Below are 19,120 nucleotides of genomic sequence, written 5' to 3' on the forward strand. Positions count from 1 at the left end.
GGAATGGAAGATATCTAGAATGTAATCTAAATTCAGTGCAAAGTAAAAAGTCAAACAGCTCTGAAGACGAGACAAAATAGCTGAACACCATGAACAAGTCAAAGGGCGATACATGATTCTTGTATTTGCTTTTTCACCGTATTATTCATACCAACTTTTTTTTCACTCTTCTGCTTTACTTTTTTAATTGCGTGGCTATAAGAGACTGCGTCCGTGCTGTCCCCTTCCTCAGTTCTCTTGACTGCCGTTGCTTCATGCTTTGTAGGAGGCTCCAGATGCAAATTGATTACATTGCCTTCATTTGGTCTGAAGACCAAAAATGCATTTAAGGTTATACAGCTCAAGTTGTTAGGAGGATTACCATGGATTACTCTGGGCAGGCCGATCTCATTATATTTCAGGATGTCAGGTTCTGTCTGCCGTTGTGAGTACTTTATTTCATATTCCTTTATTGGCAAGCTCCTTTTTTCACCTAGGAATGTTTGGATAGAGTCTAATTTCCCTCTCATTCTGTCTCCCTCGGCATGGGCTGTCATCATTGGGACATAGTTGTATGGTTTGATGCACGAAACTTCAATCTTTTTGTTGCTTGAAACTGGTTCTCCTTCAGTAAATTTGCAGTCCATTTTTTGTCTCTCTCTTGCCAACTGTGTTACCCAGGCCATATTTTTCTTATTAGCAGGCACCATATTCTGGTGAGAGATGCTTGAGACTGTTTTGGTTACTCTTGGTCTCTTGGTCTCTTTTTGGATCTTACAGCATGTGAAAGGAGTAGCTCTCCCCCAGCCTTGTTCCTGGAAGGAAAGAAGGGAGGGGGAAAGATGGTGCCTTTAAATTCAGAGTTTTGAGGCCGTACCAAAAACGTGAATCTTTCACTTTGACAAAAAAAACACTTAATAAATTTCACCAAACCTCTATACAAAACTTGTAGTAAATTTTGGCCAAATTCTTCTTAAACTCTTCAATGTCATGTTAGGTAACTTTTCCATGCTATCTAGGACTTTCATTTGAAAAACGGGAATTTCCCACTAAATGTTATATTGGATATGTCCTGCTGGTGATGATTTATTGAACCAAGTTAGTAATGAAATCCTATAAAAAAGACCCAATGTCAGCCCTCTGGGGGCCTCTTGCCAAAGTGGCCAAAGTGTAAAAGCAGGTGTAGTCCTTTTTTAAAGGATACATTGGGGTGGGAGTCCCAGGAGAGTCACCAAAAAATATTCTGGTATAACAGAATCACAGTAGGGTATCCACAGAACTGGTCAGGGGTTTTTAATGGATAAATTCAGGAGGGTCTTGAGGTGCATTTGTGGGGGGTGGGGAGAAATCAATGATTATTTGGATTTAAAGGCGGCTCTGTATTTTTAAAGCTAAATGATTATTAAATTCCGCTGTATTCTCACATTCTTTGTGATGTACATTATGTATGCTGTTATCCCTCTATTTTTCCACATTTGATATAATGGTGATTTAAAAAACAAAAAAACTCGTGTTTAAAAGAAAATCAATAGTATGATTTTCAAAAGTTATTTAAAAAAATGAAATCACAGCTAAATTCCACAGTTAGCATTGACAAAGTCCACAGGAGAACTAAGAAAAAAACTGTTAAATACATATGCTATTTTAAAAGCTAGTTAGCAATACACACTTGTGTTAGTATGTAATGCTACGCACACTTACGTCTGTATGTACCGTAATCCTATATACACTTATTTTGGAGCATGCACCATTGAGTACTGGATTGTGGCATCAGTTCTCTTTCTGCAGTGCAGAAAAAGGGAGTTAAAACAAAGGGCATGACCCAACCAACGCTAAGATACTTTTAAAGTCCCTACTTATTTTCAGTTAGCGTCATGAGCATGCTTAAATCTTTCCCACTGAAATCAGTGGAATATGCAGCCTGGCCCTGGACATACCTACCCAGAAGTGGGCCCCACTGTGTTCAAGGAGGGGAATTGGGGTCCAGCCGTCTCTGGAGAGCCACAGCCTTCCCCACCACCACCATACCCTTGACTAAGTAATACAAAACTCATACTTTGTTCATTGTAAAGCCAAACTGCAGGATCGGGAAGTACTATCAAGCATGGCTTTTCAGCTCACTAACTTGGTTTAGCTGGTAAGTAACAAGATCAATCATTTCAAATTCACTGAAAAGTAGCTGCTATTTATTTTGGTTCACTCATCAATGGAATCATTAGAAAAGCAACTTCAAGTTTATTTATGCTCACAATGATTTAAAAATTTATTTACATTTTTATTCTTGTAATTTTGAAAAATGAAAACACATATTAATTAGTCCTTAAGTATGACAACATGTTATTTTCTGTAAAGCCATTATTTTACAAGGTACAAGTCTACATAGGTGAAGATTGACAACCATTTAACCACATATCTGCATTTTGTATGAGAGGAAAATCTTTCATCCACTTGGCCTAACAGGATCACACAGGTAACTGACTCAGCAAGTGGTTACTGTTATAGCATGGTTAAGCAACCACTTTGCAAATGACTATTTGTATCCACCCATTATCCAAAACTTTGCTTAAGCCCTGTTTTGTTTTGTTTTAAACTGGAGCACAGTTTCACAATTCTTAGCAGTAAATGTGATGTGCAATGAGGGTAGCAGGAAGCCCTTCAACAGTGTTCACTAAAACCAGCATTTCTACAGAAGTGGTAGTAGGAGCAAGAGGAAGGGTTAAGCCTAGCAGCCAATCCAAGAAAAGGCAATTCAAATAAAAAGTTTATAATGGTTCAAGCAATTTTGTCTCCTAGAACGGGGGGTGGGGGTGGGGTTTGAGGAATTCACGCCATTTAATTGGTGGTTGACCCCAAATATATTTGCCCCACACTTGTAGAAATAGGTGTGGTTTCTTAAAAATCTTGCATGTTTGTTACAACATTTTTGTCAGTCTCTGTTTTAATCCCTTCTTTGTAGGCACTGATGAATCCTGAAAAAACTGTCATGCTATTGAACACTTTTGCTTTAAATAATTTCATGCCTGTTTTAAGAACAACAAAGCAAGCTGCTTGTCAAAAAAAGTTCATTTTGTCAACTAGCCTACTGTGTTCTTGCATGAGGTTTATGCACATGAATTCCTGATGAGAGCCCTTGCTACCATCACCAAAACAAAAAGGGAAAAGCCACTCAGCTCTCAGATTTTTTTTGCATAAGAACTCAAAATATTTGGTTCAAGGACTATGATCAGTTTATGTGAAAACTTGTTTGTTTGAAACTAAAAAGAATTTGGCAAGATTTTATAATAAAACTACTTGAACAAGTTCCTGTACAGTTGATCAAATATAAGTGGATTCCATGAATCATGGGTGAGTGACATTGGGACTCTTGCAATTGGATATCCAGAAATGTCATTACCTTCCTGCTACTCCAAATGCATCAGATAAGGTGTAGGATAATTATGGCAGATGTTGACGGGAAAATCTCTTGGATTGAAATACTGAGGAACATGCTGTCACTGTGCATACAGAAAAGTATTTTATTGAAGCTATCTAGATTATAAAGCAATGTGAGTTACCTAATTTTGCAGAGGGGGACAAGTCCTAGCTAACATAAACAAACCAAGAAGTATATACAGTCAATTCTACACACACAAATATAACTAAATATTAACTTTGCTTCCTTAGTCTTATCTACACATTGTTTGAACATTAAACATAAAAGAAAACTTTAAAAATAAACTTTTTACAACATCTAAAAACAGCTAAGGCTCTGCACAAATTGGAGGGCACTTGAAAATAGTACATCATTGTGGTAGAGACTGCGCAGACAAATTGTGGTACTTTTCTAGGTTCCATTTGGTGAAGCACTTGCTCTAGGCCTGTACAACTGTACAACTCTTTGAGATAAATATAGCCCATGAGCAACTTAGTCTGGCCTGACAGATATTTAACAGCCTTCTATTGCCATCCTTGACAGAGAGCAAAAACAGGCATATATGGCTCGGTGACTTTCAAATTGTACGGGCTTAATTTAGGCAAAATCTGATCCCTTGCCCATCTAAGGGGCATACCTGTACTTCCCATATTCTGAGTTTGGTGCAATAGTTCAAGTATTCCTTAAGAAGACAAACTACAGTGGCCATGCTGCTTCTGCAGTGGTCCTTCCCAAGCAAAAGGACCAATGAGAACAAAACAGACCGAAGTAGCTTCCATTTACATACAGTGGGGATTGGAAGTACTGCAACGCCATGCCCAATTTTCTAAATAAGAACTAGTTGGGTGTACTTTTAAAGACATAAAGTTTTAGGCAAACGGGGGGCGTCATCCGGACAATGCACATTAAGGCTCATCTCTGAGAGCCTGAGTCTACACTGTAGACACCATTGATTCAACTAAACATATTTAAGGATCTACTGAAACCATTATCATATTGTAAGAGGAAATCAATTGGTATTTTAATTTTGTACAGAAATGAGTGGCAGTCAACTCTATTCAAAATAGCACCTATGCAAACTAACAAATCTGCCCAGTCTGCTTTACAATGACTTTTCAGTATTTTTTCTCATTATACAGAGTGCTCCAAACAAATCCATGAATAGCCCAACAAGAAATTACAATTTAAAAAGTCAGGTCAGCCTAAAGGGCAATGCAGCTATTGCAACACGGCTGACCGTTAAGGAAGGGAATAGTCCAGAAAGCAGAGGGATCTCCTGTGTTTTTGACTCATTTCCTTGTTTGGTTCCAGTGTGACTCCTACTTCTGGTGCAAGGGTCTTGAATCTCATTGGCTTTGTTGGTTCGTGCTCCTTTTGTATGCAGAAAATGCATGCTGTTGAGATGATTGTGTCTTCGCAGTGCAATTGAATTAGACATGGTTGCCATTTTTGTATCTGGTGCAAATGCACAATGCCAGTAGCAACGATCTGGGTTTCTTGAGATGAATGAAGTCTTGGAAAGCCTTGAGTCAAAAGAGGCTATTTCATGCATTTTTATTTGCTCCTTCACTGCATTACACATTGTGTCTATTCTTTTATCACTCTTTTGCTCTTTAGTTTTAAAAACCTGACCACAGCAACTTGTCTCGGAAACAGCATGGAATGATTTTTCACTTGCCTGGGAAGTAACAGTCTTGCTTTTCTTTGCTGAAGGGTCTAGGGTGGTTTTGAGAGTTGCATCTTTCAGAGGTGGTAGTACTAATGATGGCTTAACAGTAGCAGTTTCAGTGCCAACATGATTACATATGGGAGGCTCGTAGCCTTTTGTGTCTTTGTATTTCACTGTTTCTAGAGTTTTGGATTTTCCTGGAGTCAGTATACTATACTCCTTTATTGGCACTGTTCTCTTTTCTCCTTGGAAGAGAGGACACTCTTTCATTAGAAAAAATCTCCTTTCACTTAAAGTAGCTTGAGCATCCTTTAAGGACACTTTTTTCTTTTCTCCTTGGGATATCTGACTAGAATATATTTTGCCATAACAGTTTTCCTTTTTAGAGTCTTCTGTTGCAGAAGAGTCTGTGGTTGCACTCTGTAAAAGCAGAGTCTGTTGTTTTTCTGGAATACGATCTGTGGCAGCACATGTACTTAATTTGAAATCAGTTTTCAATGGTTCTGTACCCTTGGAGTCTTGTTCCAAACTTTTGTCAATAACTTGATTCAGATCTAAGCAGTAAAGGCATCCGCTGACAGACTGGCATCCACTGACAGACTCACTTGTCTTTGCTTTTCTAGCTTTCTTTTGTAGCTGAAGATAAGCAAATGGGGCTGTTTTGCCCCAGCCTTGGACCTGAGAGCAAAATGATGTGAATATAAGTTAGTATTTTAAGCAGCACAGCAGAGCAACTAGATTTACTGGTAATCTATTGCTAATTTTAACTGTGGACCAATATGCAGGAAAAGATATTCTCTGTTCAAAAAAAGTGTAATTGAAATGAGGTTCCTAGACCATTCTAAAATAATGCCCCATTATCAAGAAAGTCAGATAAGACTGTTGAGCAGACCTTAAATGAGTCATAGTTTAGTACTAAACAAGAAGGTCCAGCACAAGACAACTCCCGACTTTTGTTTCATATCAGTCTACTTAAATAACAAAGCTGTGCATATCATATTATAGCTAATTTTTAGTCTCAAATGGGAGCACCAAAAGTTATGATTCACATTCTTAATGCTTTCTTTACAGCTCTTCACTAACACAGCATTCTTACCAATGGGACAACAGAAGGCATAGGATTTGAATAACTCAAAGACAGTTTTACTGGGCATATGGTAGCTAAACAAAAAGGTGGAAAGCGTGGTGCTCTTTTTTTATTTGTCCTTTATAAGTGCTTGTCTTCTAAGTTTTTATTATTCCTTCCAGTAGAAAGGAAAATACATATGTCAGTTCGAAGGCTGACATATATTTATCTCAATTTATTTACTGGGCAGGGGTGGAGACAGGGATATGGAAAGGATTTAGATCCAAACCAACCCCTTTCTTTGCTCCAATATTTAAACTCTGACATTGGTAAGACAAACGGCCACAGAGACCATAGTGGCTGGAAGAGGCCTTATGAAGTTATCCACCCTCAACGTGGAGATTTGAAACATCCAATGACCCCCTGGCACACTCTCCCAGGGGCCAAGGGATTCTAGCCTCAATACTGAATAATTTTTTTAAGTAGTAGAAAGTATAAAATACCATTTTATAGAAGAAAGGAAGAGACTTGCTTTTCTAAAAAAGCCAACAATGGGCTGAAGCAATTATCTGTACAGTACTTCAGTGCTCCATGCACACTACACTTCACTACACTCTACTATACTATACTATACTATACTATACTATACTATACTATACTATACTATACTATACTATACTATACACTGCACTACACTACACTACACTACACTACACTACACTACACTACACTACACTACACTACACGACACTCTACTAAACTATACTATACTATACACTGCACTACACCACTACACTACACTACACAACTGGAAGTGCTGTACCTCTATAAAACACAAGTTGCTTTTCTCCAGAACAGCCGCATTGCCAGTAGTAGGAAGTCAGCTGTGAAGGCTGCGTAATCTCACCTTGGCACAACAAGTGTTCTGATCAATCCTTTGATTTATTTATTTTTAAATAGTGAATATTATATCAACCATGAAGTTCTTGGAGCACCTTACAGTAAACTCACAAGTTATTTTCAATTCAGTTTTGAGGACAAGCCCTCCTAAGGCAGTGTACCATCACATTTAACCAATATAATAAAACCACACCAACAATTAATATAAACAACAACAGAATAGAACACGTGAAACAAATAAAAGCCAGCAACACCATCTCTAAATAGTTGCACACAAGAACCAAAAAAAACTCTTTAAGGCCCATTTAAAACTATGAAGCAGGAGGCCAATTAAGTTCTTAAGGGAGGGAGTTCCAAAGATGCGGGACTATCACTGAAAAGGCCCTGTACTTGGTTTCCAGAAATCTGATTGGTCTACCTGTAAAGACAGTCATAAATGGAAAGAACTTCACCCAAAGCAAACAAGTCTGAATAATCTGTGCTAGGCAAAACTCTGAAGCAGGGTGGAGTCCTATGAACCATACAAAAGCCAAAATAGGTACCATCACCGCAGCCAGGCTGAGCTCTTGTAAGCAAACCCTTAGGTTATGTTAGCTTTGCTTCTGGGAACAGTTATGGTTCTGAAAGCTGCCACCTACTAGTCTGTCAGCATAAATGCCTTCCACAGTAACTTCTCCTCCAGTGGTGCCTGTTATGAGCCTGAGTTTGAATACAAGAGGAAAAGCTGGATCATGCACTCCTGACTATGTGAAACGGCAGCTTTGCTGTTTGGTCAATAATTCCTGGTCCACTGGAGTAACATAAACTATACATCCTCATGCCCATGAAAGACAACCATTGCAGAGTAGCCTACTGCCACATTCCTGATTATGACAAAACCAGACCACACTATGGCAAACTCCTTCAAAGATGATCCAGTCCATTTTTTTGCTATGAATCAGGAAGCGTTATCTCCTAACTAGAATCTTATTTAATAGAACTGGTTTTTTGTTGTTTTGAAATTGTTATACTTGCTCTGCTACATTGTACTGTAAGCTGCTTTAAGTAGGATATAAAACAGACAAAGGACACCCAGAGAGGGGCTTCTGAAGAGAATCTCAGCATTCAGGCAGCAGTCCTGCAGATATATGCAACCTGAGCTGCACAGCTTTAAAGGTTAACAACAGGACTATGAATTGTATTTGGAAATAGACATCTAACCATTGAATATGTTTATGCACTAGTGTAATGCGTTCCATTTGACCAAACATATTATGGACTAGTTGTGGCTTTTCAGTAGTCTTCTAAGGCATCCCCTTCCATCTGAGTCTGGATATGTCAGTTGATTAGAGCATGATAATGCCAAGGTTGCAGGTTCAATCCCCTTATGGGACAGCTGCATATTCCTGCATTGTAGGGGGTTGGACTAGATGATCCTCAGGGTCCTTTCCAACACTACAGTTCTATGATTCTATGAAGACATTGCATTAGCTTAACATAAGTGAGTCATCAAGAGGAGGGGTGAAAACTGGCATAGCAGCTGAAACTGGCATAAAGTGCTTCATGTAACATATCACTTGGGCATCAAGATATAAGAACAGATCTAAACAAATCTCCAAGCTCTACACCTAATTCTTCAAGGAAATGCAAAACCACCCAAAATAGACTCAACATATCAGGCTAAACCACTTATAAACCAATTATAATCAGTACCTCCATCTTGTCTGGTTTGAGCTTCAGTTAGTTAGCATGCATCCAGTTCATGCAACCCAGCCAGATGGACAGGGTATAAATAATGAAATAATAATAATAATAATAATAATTACTATTATTATTACTACTACTACTCATTTCAGACATCACTTCATCTTATCCACCACCACTTCTGAATTTTACAAGAAAATGCCAGCACCTTACTGCAGGATCCCAAAGGACTTCAGGATTTTCATACAGAAGAGATTCTATACAGCATAAGAGACGAAAAAAATCCCTGCATAATACATTAGTGATGATTTCTCAGCACCACATTCTGAAAATGGCTCTCTGCATAGGAATTGAAGCACAATGTCCCTGGAAATATACACCAGAATAATATCATAACTGATGGTAACAAACCTGCTGTGAGATTTAGGGAAAATAGCAGGGTTGCAATCAGGGTTGTGATAATTACCTACTAGATAACTTTTATTCAAAAATGAGAAATTAGCAATCAATAGATGGAACAGTCTGCATGTTAAGAGAAGGTACATATCTGCTTCCTTCAAGGTGGCTTGGATTGCTCCCTCTCACAAGAAAGCATTACTAGACCTTGCTGGTCATTCTCTTCCCCAAACACTTGCATGCTGTTATAAGCTAGGAAATGCAAAGCATGTATACAAGGAAAGGATTGACTGGATGAAGCCACTGGCAGGATTGCAGCCCTAAAAATAAGGTCCATGTGGACATAGCCACAGGGCTTCTCAATTAGATTCAGAAATCAGGACACAAAGCAGAGCTCAAAAAAATGTAGTACTGTAAACATGAGCCTAAAAATAGAGTAAAAATTGCATGGCAGTAGGAAGAAAAGCTTTGACATTTGCTTCACAATCCAAAATACAAGAAAACTGCAAAAGTAATTACACAAGAGTATAACTAACTGCAGTCATATGAAGACTTAGTTGGGCATAAGCCCCAGTAAGTGCAGACTGACTTATTTCCATGCACAGTGCCAGCTGCACATCTTTAAAATGAAATGGGAAAGTGTAGAGTACCCTGAGCAAAGAATTAAAGTATTGCTACATATACTAACCTGAACCAAATCATAAATACTATGATTATAATAATTTCATCAAAAGCATTGTCCAATTTAAGGATTATCTTTTATGTAAATTTAGGAACCCAACACCACTGACTTTAGTCTGGACAGGGTGAAATTATTAATACCTATAATTTATTTTTATTACCGGTAATTCCTTTGTAAATAGATCAACAAGATTCTTGCAGGTCCTTAAAGATTAACATGTTTATCTCCCAAATGCTTTTATCACACTAAATAGACTTAACGTGTCACAAGAGTTTTGTTTTTAAATATTTATTTTCTTTAAAATAATTTTATCCCACATTTGAGTATATAAACTTTCTAAGCAGCTAAGAAAGTTTAAGAACTAAGATACAGAAACAATACAAACCATAAGACTGTCAACAAAAGTACCCAGCAGCAAAGGAAGTGTTAAAACAATTAATTAAAAATTCAGGAGAATACAGTTGTATGAACCTCATTCTAAAGGCTAAGAGTAGGAGCCAGTCAATTTGTCCCTGGAGAAAATATTCCAAAAGGCAAAGCTAACTCTGTCTAGGCAGGGCTATAGGTAGTATTGCAACTTAAAGTGAGGGAAGGTGCATGCATCCACAGCTGCAACATTTATATTGAAAAGAATTAGCAAGGGAGACCTGTGTAGCTAAATGGACTTCTGCAACAGTATCACCTGATGGATGTGAAACCAAGAATATAATTTTTATATTTATCAGAATGCACATTTGGACACAAGATGCTTCAACTGATACTACTTTTGAACCAGCCCCTAGGAGACAAGTGGTGCCCATTTATAAACTACATTATATTATAGCAGATACATTTTAATGGATAATTGGTGGCGGAGAGTATAAATGTTCACAACATAAAATTCTTACTCACAGCTTCCTCCCATCCTGTTCCATTAACACAATCCAGAGACCTTTCCTCTTGTTCATTTATGCTGTTACTGATGCTTAGAAGGGTGTAAATCTGATTCCTCTCCCGCCTCTCATTTGGGTAGGTGCAGCGCAATTCTGTTTCCACAATTCTTGTATTTCCAGCGACTCTTTCAGGCTCTATTTCATTTTGCTTCTGTTCAGAGGAAGTCATTACACTTGCTGACTCTGTAGGTTACACGCGTTCTGCCTGTGTTTTAAGGATTTTTAAAAAATAATAATAATACTGCAGTTAGACAATTTATTTTATATTAGCATGAATGAAACAAAATTGGTATGTTTATTTTTTTTAATGACCAGGTGTTGCTGGGTGATACCAAGTAATTTTACCTCTAAAATCCTTTAACAGAATACAAGGACATGCTTTTTTACCCCATCTGACAGGAGTCTTGCTGACTCAGGAACTGCATAGCAGCTCTGGATCTCAAATCACAGCACCTACCGTACATTATTTCTAGACTTGTATGATAAAGAAGGGATTGAATAAAATTTTGGTTTGAGATGGGAGCTATGATGGTAAGGTAAAGGGACCCCTGACCGTTAGGTCCAGTTGCGGACGACTCTGGGGTTGCGGCGCTCATCTCGCTTTACTGGCCGAGGGAGCCGGTATACAGATTCTGGGTCATGTGGCCAGCATGACTAAGCCACTTCTGGAGAACCAGAGCAGCACACGGAAACGGCGTTTACCTTCCCGCCGGAGCGGTACCTATTAATCTTACTTGCACTTTGGCGTGCTTTTGAACTGCTAGGTGGGCAGGAGCTGGGACCGAGCAACGGGAGCTCACCCCATCGCGGGGATTCGAAGAGCTGACCTTCTGACTGGCAAGCCCTAGGCTCTGTGGTTTAGACCTTATTCCTATCTCCTTATTCCCATCTCACCCTTTCTAGCCTGGAACAAAGGAGCAGATATTACGATGCCCAGGGAAAATCAATCCTGCCCAGTAGTTCTGCCTCCACTCCTGAAGAGTTTTCCAAATCTAAGTCAGGGGACACTCAGATTTCTTTTTGGAACCCTTGGAATTCATCTAATCAAGAGCCAAATATCCACTCCTTGTTCTCCAAGCCCCAAACCCACAAATTACTCAGTAGTGAAAACTAAGCAGCCAGGTGCCAGATTTAGAGCAAAAGCCTACCACAAGAAGCTACAGCAATAGATAAAGAAAAACACTTTATTAAGAAACCACAAGACTAAATAGAATCCTTTTTATACTAAAAATTACAATTTAAGAACCAAAAACCTTTTGGGAATTCAGGAAGAGACCAAAAAGAACAGCATTAGCTTGCCTCACCCTACCACCAACCCCGTAGTCAAAGATCCCACCAGCTTGCTACATCCAGGTCGTTGCAACACAATCCTTCATCTGAATGGGGGGCCCAAACTGAGTCAAAGGCCACTTTTTAATACCATAAAGCCTGGTTACAAGAAGGCTGATTTTTGCCAATCACAGCCTAGGGCCTAGTTTTCCCAACATTAATGTACATACTGGAAAACTATCCAGCTGCTGCTACAAAGTTCATTTTTGCACCATTTCTATGACCATGAGCAGGGGTCGGCAAGGCTTACCGGGCATGCGCCAGATCACTCCTGTGGAGATCCTCTGTCGGCTGGGCCGGCAAAGCACAACACTGGAAATCGCATCAGTGCATGTCTGCGGTGCCGGAAATTGCTTCTGTGCATGATCAGACACCAAAAATTGAACCTGCGCATAAGCTATTTCCAGCATCTGGGCATGCACAGACGCTATTTCCAGCATCTACACATGTGCAGAAGTGATTTCCAGAGCTGCAGAAGAGAGTCCTCGCACCATGCCGGTTTAGCACAGCACGCGGGGACTCACCACGTGGGCTGCTTCTGGCCCATAGGCCTTAGGTTGCCAACCCCTAACCTAGAGCAATCTGGCAGCAGGCTCTTCACACTGGTGGCACATTATACTAATTAACTGGGACCTTTCCCTCAGAAAGACTACACCCAGAAGCCCAAGATGCTTCAAATAGATCAAAGAAATGGGAATTTATTTACAGGTATCATCCCTATACAGTGGTTCCTCAGAAGTCAAATGGAATCCATTCCGAAAGTCCGTTCAACTTCCAAAACATTCAGAAACCAAGGAAGCTTCTGCAGCCAATTGGAAGCCTCGGAAGCCCCTTCAGACGTTCGTGTTCCAAAGAATGTTCACAAACCAGAACACTCACTTCCGTGTTTGCCGAGTTTGGGAGCCAAAACGTTCGACTCACAAGGCGTTCGGGATCCAAGCTACAACTGTATTAATTTGCCCCCATCTTCCAAAAAAAATCCTGCGGTTTGGTGTGTGTGTAAGTTGGGTGTGCGGATGTTAATGCTCCAGCCCACTGCCAAGACTGGACAAGCCACACCAACTGGCACAAAGTTCCCCGAGTATCACCCATCAGCTACATGTGCCCCTGAGGAACAGTAAGTTTGTCCACCCATGCCTTAGAGTGAAAGCAGACATCAGTTCTGAAGTGTGATGGAAACCTGTTTCCTAAAGTCCAGTGAAAAGACTGCATTGCTAGGCATTTGTTTTCAATGAAGAGAAGAGCATTAAAATTTTCACCGCCTTACATAATGCTGGAGTCTGCAAAGTATTTTTATTTATTTATTTATTTTTCTTGATTTACAAAGGTAGTGTAATGTCTCTCTTGTATTTTTTCCATGTAACATTTTTACAAATCAATTTCGTTTGTTGAGACATTAGGAAGAAAAGGGGGAAGAGAATGTTTTGCCTGGATTGGACAGGGAGCAGGGTCTGAGCACAGGCAGTTCTTATGTTGTACTACAACTCCCCTCATCCTTGCCCACTGGTCTTTTTGGCTAAGAATGATGGGTGTTGTAGTCCAACATCTGTGGACCCAAGGTTGGGCTAGACCACTGTTTCCCAAACTTGGGTCTCCAGCTGTTTTTGAACTACAACCCCCATCATCCCTGACCACTGGTCCTGCTAGCTAGGGGTGCTGGGAGTTGTCCAAATACAGCTGCTGACCCAGGTTTGGGAAACACTTGGCTAGACACTCGGGGCAGAGTAAGAGTTCCAGTTACTTTGTGGGGGCGCTCTGCACGCGCTCAGAGGTCCCCCGCCTCGCCTTGCTTTCCCGAACTGTCCCCGTGGCGTAGCTCCAATGTTGGCCCGGGTCCTCCGCCCGTTCCCCTCCTCTGGCCCTCACCCCGGACTCACCCCATAATAAGGCCTCCTTTTGGCGTTCCTCGTGCCCCTTCCTCCTCCCCCCGCAAGTCTTGTGACCCGCCTCAGCCTCCTCCTCCGCCTGCCAGCCCCTCACGCGGGACCCAGAGAGGGAAGGAGGGGAACACGGCGACGAGGGCACACCGACGGACGGACCAGGGTGTTGAGCGGCGGCGGCGGCGCTGGCGCTGCTCCGGGAGGTGGGGCCTCCGGTGCGCTCACAGTCCCCTCGCCGCCCCGCGCCTCTGTCGCCGTCACCGCCCGCCCCCTCCCGCCTCAAAGCCGTTGCCCCGGGTGACGGGAGCGGTGGTTGTGAGGGAGGGGGATGAAGGCGCGGCGCGCGGGTGGAAAGGGGGCGGGGCCAAGGGGAGGCGGTGGTTGTTTAGGAAGCCAGGCCTGAGGGGGAGAAGTAGCGAACAAAGGCTTGGAGGCGGGGCGGAGGGGGGGGCTGATTACCAGCATTATTCCTTGCATTTATATCCCACCTTTTCCTCCAAGGGATTAAAGGTGGGCCACACGGTTCGCCCTCATTAATCCTCACAACAGCCCTGCGAGGTGGGTTGGGCTGGTTACTGGCCCGAACAAAGTCACCCAGCGTGTGACTTCCATGTGGCCGAGTTGTGCTAGTCCCACACATGATAACCGACCATTACACTGCACTGGCTCTCAGCATCAGCATCATCCCATAAGCTCTGCAAGTTGAAAGCTAGCACATCAAGAAGTGAGCCAAGATAGAACATTAAGATAAAGAGTCCCTCCACCATGATGATCTTGGCCAGACTCTGCCTGTAACACTACTAGACCAATGGCCCTTCTTGGCTCCAGAGTTGTTGGGAGAGGGAGCTTTGCAGCAGCCAGAGGGAAAAGAGAGCTTAGCCCTTCCCCTGGCAACTGTTTGCCCCATAAAACTGCCCCTCTCTGCTCCCCATCAGAAGTCTGAACATGTGCTTCCATCACAAACGCAGATGGGACAGGCGGCCACACATGCAACAAAATTCAGCTTCAAAAATGTATTGCTACTAGCAGTGAGGGTCAAGAGAGTCACTCCTTTAGCAATTTTCCGCTATGTCGAGATAATCCGCCACCTGGGAGTAAACATGTCAGTTCAGCTTCCTGTGTGGCTGACTCATACAGTGAGCACCGTCCACTCAGAAGAAATCAGAAAAGAGTGTTATGAGAGGTGTACGTTTGATCCCACATCATGTCTATGAAGCCAGCAATACCCTACTGAGAAAAGCCTTTTGCGTGGAGTCAGGACATTTAAAATGCATATATACCTTTCACCCATATACTCAGCCAAGAACTTCTCACACCAGGAAGTATAAACATATTAGTTTATTACCCAGAAACAAAAGACAGTGGGTATATATGGGTGGTGCTTTGGATAGCAAGTTTTACAATTATTCAGGCGGCCAATATCATTCATAGTCACACACCTTAGTCTTAAAGAGAGTTCCCAGCTATCCAAAAACCTGGAGCATGAGTCGCAGATTCACACTAAAGAGAAATTAAAGAAATTAAAATAAGGAGAGTGGAAGTGTAACTAATCTTATAAGTAAGTGGAGTGCAAAGTCAGGAATCTGAGATCTGTGCCTTCTGACAGGCCACATTCACACCATACATTAAAGCACAATGATACAACTTTAAACAGTCATGGCTTCCCACAAATAATTCTGGGAGCTGCAGTTTGTTAAGGGTCCTAAGAATTGTTAGGAGACCCCTATTTCCCACGCACAGCTATGATCCCCAGTGTTTAATATGAGAAAATAAATAATGAATAATAATTTTATTATTTATACCCCACCCATCTGGCTGGGTTTCCCCAGCCACTCTGGGCGGCTTATAGCATATCTAAAAAATAATAAAAACATCAAGCATTAAAAACCTCCCGATACAGGGCTGCCTTCAGATGTCTTCTAAAAGTTGTGTACTGTAATTCTTTATCTCCTTTACATTCCACAGGGAGGGTGCCACTACCAAGGCGGCCCTCTGCCTGGTTCCCTGTAACTTTGCTTCTCGCAGTGAGGGAACCAGCAGAAGACCCTTGGAGGAGGACCTCAGCATCTCAGCCGAGCGATGGGGTTGAGATGCTCCTTCAGGTATACTGGGCTGAGGCCGTTTAGAAAAATCCACGACTGTTTTAAGCCGTGCTTTCAATGTATGGTGTGAAGTCACCTTGGGCTCTCACTCAGAATCCTACACCAGCAAGGAAACAAATCTCTCACCTGTTCCTTTGGTCTGCAGTCAAGTAAAGGTAAGTAGCAAAGGAAGAGTGGTTGGAGCTGTTTGCTTGGGGTTTTAGTATACTTTGATCAAACCTAATTTCTATGGGAAGGGAAGGGGCTTACCTAGTGAGTAACACAACACCAAACCTTTGAACTGTTGTTTGTAACTTCTGGTTTACTACTACCTTCCTGAGATACAAGTTTGAAATGAAGAGGACACAATCTTTATCTTTACAGTTTTTGGATCATAAATTTAATCTTAAAAGAGATATTAATTGTCTGTGTGAAATCTGGTTCCTGTTTATAGGTGATTTATAACTAGATATTTCTGGCATACACAAGGTTAGGTTTATATTGTTACAAAGTTTAAGGTAAGAATTAACATACCGGTAACTTGTTGCTGTAATAAGACTCCACGAGCATGTTTATTTTTATATCAGGTTTGAAAATTCAGAAAGAAAATTGTCCTTTGAACGTCCTTTGAATAAAGGTGCTAAACATGTTTCTGTGATGGAGGATGACAATCATATATTCCCAGTGCTCAGTCCTTCAGTTTTTCAAATATTTTATTTTCTGCTATGAACTTTTATGAACGGTTATGAACAGGTGTGTTCTGCAATAAGCTCATTTCAGTGAACATTAACATGACTTATTTACACAGCATAAAGGGTGTTCCTTGTTTTAATCAAAGCAGTGTGACATAATCAAAAGTGATGTGAGACCATTTACACCTCCTTGGCTCATCTGTAGATTTTTCTTTTAAAAATTCTGCATGTCTGTTTTAGCAGGAACAAGCCAGTGCAGAAAATGATAATCACCACACTAAGGGCATGAGCACATGACTGCAGTGAGTGAAAAAACACAGTGACTCAGGAAACTCTGGAAGAAGTGCCTTCATATTCCCCTGAGTTAAGATATTCTCAAAACAAAGAATGTATTGTAGTTCTTTATTATTTATTTATTTATTTATCATTTTTATAGTATGCCCTTCATCCAAAGGTTACAGGGTGGGAATGCGTACAATTGAAACCAGAAGTTAAACAATAATATTTAAACAGCCAACATAAATTATGTGTAAACAAAACAGCAGCAGCAATTTTTAAAATCCAGTCCAGTGTACCTCACCCTTCCCCAAAAGCCTGAGCAACGAGATGCATCTTCACCCAATGAGAAAGCAAGAGCAATGTCATGGTGAGATGCAGTTCAGAAAAGAGGTCATTCCAGAGGTAGGGAGCACTAAGAAAGCACACTTAGTCCCCACCCCATGGATCTCACTGGGTGTAGGGATCACTACCAGGGCTTCCACTAGAGATATTTGTGCACAGGCAGGGTGATACGTTCTTTCAGAAACTTGGGATTTAAGTTTGTCACAACCCTTGAATCCAGCAGCAATCCAGACACAAGAGTCAGAGGCTGCTGAGGCATCAGCTGAGAAGACCAACCAAGTTGAAGGCTCTGACTGGAGGTCAGGAGACCACTGCACCCAAGGAGGCCAGAAAGGAGCCTTCAGAACACCCAGGACCATCAGAGACACTAGGTGTTGAGGCAGGATTCTGGCAGGCACCTTCCCTTCAACCTGGGGAACCAAATGGCTCCCACAGTACCTCAATGCTCCAACAGGACAGGGCGCTCACCAGGCAGAAGGCGATGGAAGGGTGGGGCAGTGCCTCTTCAGATTAGAGGGTTGGTCCTTTAAGAATCTGAAGCCTCTAAAAGTGGGCAAAGACTAGAAAAGGAGGCAGAGGCTTAGAAGGCCCCAGTCTGTTCTCAGCTTCTGTCAGAAGTTCAGAACAAGTCACCAACTCAGGTCTATCAGTGGTCCTGCAACCTGCCTTGCTCCATGGGAGCAGGTGTCAGACCAAAACATAACAAATGTAATCTACTGCAGACTGCTTTCTCTGCTACACTAACGTTTGTCTCACAAAGAAACTACCGGTATGCTTTGTACCCACCCACCCACCCCGCAAAAAAATCCATTTTCTACATGAGGCCCCTAGGTCCATGTGCCCACATGAAGTGAGCGGGGACAGAGAGCGGGGACTTCACTGCCATTGAAGTTATAGAATCACTACCCTGAAGTCTGAAGCCACACAGTTTTTGTGATTGTCTTTCAGAAAGGCAATGAAACCCAGTTCTTTTCCAAAAGTCTCTGGCAAAGTGGGCATTTCTGATTCTGCAAGAGCACTGCTACAGAATGCACTGCTTTTAGCTATTGCCGTTTATGTAATTTTAAATTGTGTTTTGTTAATATTGTGTTTTTTTATTGGAAGTCATATCAAACTTTGTAAAAGAAATACAGAAATGTTCTAAATGTGTGTGTTTGTGTGTGTATCAAATAGTTATGCACAGAGATTACCTTTGCTGAATTATTTCTCTAGCTATAGAGGTTTGGCAACCGTGTATCTGACATTACTCAAAAATTCTGAGAAACTAAAAAAATCAGTGCAGTTTTTAAACCAGAAGTTTAAAGCAATGGTTTAGAAACATCCAATCATACCCAAACACAGAACAAAATCTGCTCCTTGATCTCAGACATCATCATGCCAAATTTGGTAATGATGGTTTAAAAGGTGTCCAAATGCACAGAGAACAGATGAATGGAAAAACTACTTTCCGAAACAGATAGATACAAGAACTTAAAAGATAATCTTTGTCACAGAAATTTGGCAACATCCCCCCCCCAAAAAAAAAAAATACAGAAGGAAAAACATAGTCCTCTCTCCTGCTATATTTATCCAAATTTCAGTGCAAGTAAGAGAGAGGGGGAAAACTTTATTAACTAATTCTGAAATATTTTTAACATGCTTTAAATTTGCTGAAAAGCTGCTTCTTTTCTACATACGGTATCTTGCAATTCCTCTTCTGACACGAACACTAACATTAGAGTTTAGTGGATTACACAAGATAGCAGCTTTGTAAGTGATCTGAAATTCATTAAAAATTGACCATGTTTCTCAGTGTTTG

The 19,120-nt window shown here is 41.2% G+C and overlaps 1 protein-coding gene across 1 annotated transcript; it reads right to left on the reverse strand.

Annotated features, from left to right (window-relative positions):
- Positions 1–39: 39 nt before the first annotated feature.
- C8H16orf46 (chromosome 8 C16orf46 homolog) lies at positions 40–14,086 on the reverse strand. The gene is made up of 4 exons (XM_033157195.1): positions 13,926–14,086; positions 10,679–10,924; positions 4,629–5,738; positions 40–794 (listed from the first exon to the last, which is right to left on the reverse strand). The coding sequence occupies exons 2-4, from the start codon at positions 10,886–10,888 to the stop codon at positions 99–101; spliced, it is 2,016 nt and encodes a 671-aa protein (XP_033013086.1). The 5' UTR covers positions 10,889–10,924; positions 13,926–14,086; the 3' UTR covers positions 40–98.
- Positions 14,087–19,120: the final 5,034 nt, after the last annotated feature.

The sequence above is a fragment of the Lacerta agilis genome, chromosome 8 (assembly GCF_009819535.1).
Source record: "Lacerta agilis isolate rLacAgi1 chromosome 8, rLacAgi1.pri, whole genome shotgun sequence".
NCBI lineage: Eukaryota > Metazoa > Chordata > Lepidosauria > Squamata > Lacertidae > Lacerta > Lacerta agilis.